Below are 4,225 nucleotides of genomic sequence, written 5' to 3' on the forward strand. Positions count from 1 at the left end.
ACAAAAGGATATTAATGTGCCTTTCCCGGAGTAATAAAATTACATTATGTACATTTGAATTTCGTGCATTACGCTGAACGCGTGCGAGTCTTGAATGAAATTCTATGGGGGGTCGTTCATTATGGCGTAGGCCGTGCTTGCACACGTGGGCGTAATATTTTTTGAAAAAATATCAAAGCTCTAAAGTAAGTAGTCGGTGGGGCCAGTCTCGTATGTAAGACCGAGACAAAATTATCGATCGCGCGCAGTCTTGTCGGCTTCCAAGAAGCTCAAACGTTGGCTCGGCGCTCGCCAGATAGGTCAGACGAGAGCTTTAAAAACGTTGCTTCGTTATGTGGAACATCGGGCAAAGTATTTCGCTTCATTGAATACACTTTGTCGAGCCATAAGCACGCGTTTGAAATAATTTAAATTGAAATAGAAAAGGGAGAGGCGCTGGCCCACGTAATGTTAGACATAAATCACACAATGAGCTTTTATCTCGTTCCACTTTGGCAAAATACACGCAACGCGCGAGCATGCTGTGCTTCATAAATTTTGCGTTATATTATTCGCTAATCGTATTGATAAAATACATGGCAAGTAACGATGAGCGCAGCATGCGCGATGTATCGTTATTAAATTTCTGGTCATGCAATGCAGCGCCCGATATAATTGCTTAATTATTCCACATTGCAATGGAAAGGATGCGCTCAGTTTAATCTCTCAATTATAATTTTAACGATCTTTTCGACGCCTCGTGTGATTTGTCATGTTTTTTTAAAATCCTCATAGTATGAATACTAAATGACGTTCATTGGGCTTTTGAGTTTTCCCGGCACATGGTCAGGCGTAAATTAAATTGCTCGGACTCACCGAAAGAAAAAGGTTAAACTTTTATAATGCTCGGGAACTTGCAGACAGGATGAAAAATTTTCATGTGCTTTCAACCGAAGGCACGTGCATATTTTTCAGTTTCTTCACGTGCTGGCACCACGCAGAGGCAATCCCAACACTTGCCCACTGAAAAGACGTTTTCACGCTTCGAGCTTTCGTATAATTAAAAAATACGAGTTTATAATTTTTAATTTATTTTTTAATTTCTCAAAAATGCTAATACTTAATTCGATTGTCTTTGTTTTTCAGTTTTTCAATTAGCTACAAATTTGAAACGGCAGAGCATCGGGGGCAAGTTATCGTTGCCACTTTCGAAATTATATTTTGATTAAAATTCCATTTAGAGTTTAAATTAGCAAAAAAAAATTTCCAGGCTCATGTTAAAAAGAAGATTCGCTTTGAACCTACCATGATATAGTTTGAAAGGAACTTTTGCAGGCGCATAACGAGAGCATCGATTCTGAAATCGTTATATATATGACGCGTGCACTCGGTTATCCATTAGTTCCGAAAAATGAAGATTCAAAGAGCTCGTGGTGAACAGCTGTTGCTCGTTTCGGAGCTTTAATGCATAATAGAAAAGCCTTCGTTAAGCGCGAAAATGTTATCGCGGTTTGACTCTGTGCTGCACCAGCAGCAGGAACCTCTTTGATGGTAACTGCACAAAGATAGGGGAGTGTTCTTAAGAGGCAAATAAATGGTTGGAAAGCTGAACAATCGTTCGGAAAATTTTTGTTCGCTGCAGCAGCTATGAATTATAATTGTTTGGATTATTATTGTTTGGATTATTATCAGGAGCTCTCGGAGCAGCAATCTTATATGGGTAAAATAAAGAAAAATGAAAAAAAATCGTATTTCAAGTTATCCGAGCTTGATGTATTGCTTTAAATCATAAGAAGTTGATGAAAAATTTTCACTCGCTAAGAAGAAATGAAAGAAGACAATAAGCTCGAGCAAAGGTTTTATAACGTCTCTGTCGTGCTTGTACAAATATGCCATTGTTTCTGAGTCACCGATGACTGGCACCGACCTACATCGTGATCTTTTATTGTCGTCGATATTAGAAACCCTGTAATCGATCACGAGCGCTCATACGATATCCACCAAGTTACACGAGTTGCGCAATGCCTTACTCCGACGCGACTCTACGCGTACAATTTTTGCACGCATGTATACGATTGCTGGTGTTGCAGGCTGTGCGGACGTTAGAAGGACGTTGAAAGTCGATACACATCGTGACCAATGCAGTCATTTTTTTCACAGATTTAATAAAAACAGTCTTCAATATCGACGCGTACAAACTCGGACTTTAAATATACACTTTGAGCAATTTAAATGGACTCCAGATGAGTGGCTCGAAAAGTTGAGCTTTCTTCACTACTCGTCGTCGGGACTGATACAGCGGTTCGGTGGCGTCGTCGAGGTCGACGGTCTCGAGCGCCTCTTCTGTACCTTGCCTCCTCCGGCTATTTTTCTCGACGGGGCGAGAGTCTCGTCCGGCGACGATATCAGATAGTGTCCGCGGTGACGCTTCAAAATGCCAAACTCGACTCCCCTCTTCAGAGCTGCCACCACCTGCGAATTAGTGCATGGATCGATTCGTCAAATAGCTCGCTCGGCAAATATTTATTCGAATGGAAGGCAGGTTATATTGCGTAATTAGACTGCTCCGAGCTCGGTTCTCGACTAACCGTGCGTTCATCTGCGTTTGCTCGTGGATCGATGAGGGAAAAAAAATTTCCCGAGCAAACGTTTTCTGCCGCACGAGCAAATATTAACCGGCTTGCCATTGCAAACGCGAGCACACATGTAGTCGTGTGTTTTACGATAGGCAAATTTATTTCTGCATCATTACTACGTTCAAAAGTTAACCTAGTGTTATGTATACGCGCTGTAACGTTGGCACTGATCGAAATGTAATATTCATCGTCGGTCACTTGGATATTGCGTTGGGCAAAAAAAAAGGAGTCGCATGTACCTGACGCTTTGTCACGGGGTCGTAGAGAGCTCCAGAAATGAATTTCACGATTTCCGTCATCGTGGGACCCACGGCGGTTTTGATATTTTTCATCGCCGTCATAACTTGGCCCACGGCTTTCGCCGACGACTTTCTCCTTGGGCGTGACAGCGTGTAAGAATCGGCCGCCGGCATCTTGGAGCTTTTCAGCGTTTTTTTTTACTATTTTTGAGCTGCAACCAAACTTGGAATTTTATGTGGACGAAAACTAACGGGGTTGTTTGTACGAGATAGAATGCGTCACCACGTCACGACATCTCTGTTCTTTTTTTTTTACCAGCTTTTCACTGTTATTTGCTGCCTCTGTATATAGCGAATACAGCTGCGACAACCGGGGATTAAAAATATTCGAATTTCGCACCAATGGATTTCCTCTGTAATACTTGAATTAAAAAAAAAAAAAAAATTAAAAAAAAGGAAAATAACAGCATTCATCCAACATTCAAGTCAATATCCTCGAACGTATTTGGCCAATCCATACGCGGAGTATCTGTATCCCGCACACACGTCGGCTGACATCTCGATACGATGTTGCTCTGCATCCTGTATATGTATCGGGATATGGGATTCCGCATTATAAACTCCGCACGTATGTGCTGTAGGATAGGTAGCGCGCGCGGTTCGAAGTTCGCAAGTTCAAAGAGGAAAATCGTGCTTAGGATTATATGGAAGGCTGTGGCGCAGTGCAATGGTTGTAGGTATCGCTGGCTTGCAGCTTGGCCGTTAAAGCCCCTCTGCTGCTGCTGCTGCTGCTGCTGCTGCTGCTGCTGCTGCTGCTGCTGCGTCGCTCGCTCGCTATATCGCCGAGCTGGGAAACTCGCTGACGACGATACACACATACAAAGGCCTTCATTGAACAACTGCCATCCACTGCTGCTGCCACCGCTGCCTTTGCCCGACCACTGCGCCGAGGCCATCGACCATGTATACGATATATATATATATAATGTAGCATTTATATACGATTACCGTACCTCTGTGTACGACGATGGAGAAAATGTAATGTCACCTAGTGCGCACGCTTATAAGATATAAAATTTTTTCTCGTGTTCTCGTGCCGACGATATGGTTATGTTATAATGTTCGGGTTATTTTCGAGAAAATTTGATTTAGAATGCTTTCGAACGTGAAAGAAATGCCGAGAAAATTTCTGCAATAGGTGTGTGCCGCGCTTGTATTTTTCTTTTACCAAGTTCGACATTTGTGAATTATTGATTTTTAGGTTACTCTTGAAACTTCACTTATTTTAGGAATGTGTCCATACATAAAAGTTATTTTTTTATCCGAAACTCTCTAAAGTTAAAGCAAATTTCAATAAAAATATCTGTCTTG

The 4,225-nt window shown here is 41.9% G+C and overlaps 1 protein-coding gene across 1 annotated transcript; it reads right to left on the bottom strand.

The window, feature by feature from the left end:
- Nucleotides 1-2,253: 2,253 nt before the first annotated feature.
- Nucleotides 2,254-3,223, bottom strand: LOC106651492. The gene is made up of 2 exons (XM_014370053.2): nt 2,855-3,223; nt 2,254-2,451 (listed from the first exon to the last, which is right to left on the bottom strand). The coding sequence occupies exons 1-2, from the start codon at nt 3,026-3,028 to the stop codon at nt 2,254-2,256; spliced, it is 372 nt and encodes a 123-aa protein (XP_014225539.1). The 5' UTR covers nt 3,029-3,223.
- Nucleotides 3,224-4,225: the final 1,002 nt, after the last annotated feature.

The sequence above is a fragment of the Trichogramma pretiosum genome, unplaced genomic scaffold, assembly GCF_000599845.2.
Source record: "Trichogramma pretiosum strain Unisexual culture from Peru unplaced genomic scaffold, Tpre_2.0 scaffold57, whole genome shotgun sequence".
NCBI classification, from domain to species: domain Eukaryota; kingdom Metazoa; phylum Arthropoda; class Insecta; order Hymenoptera; family Trichogrammatidae; genus Trichogramma; species Trichogramma pretiosum.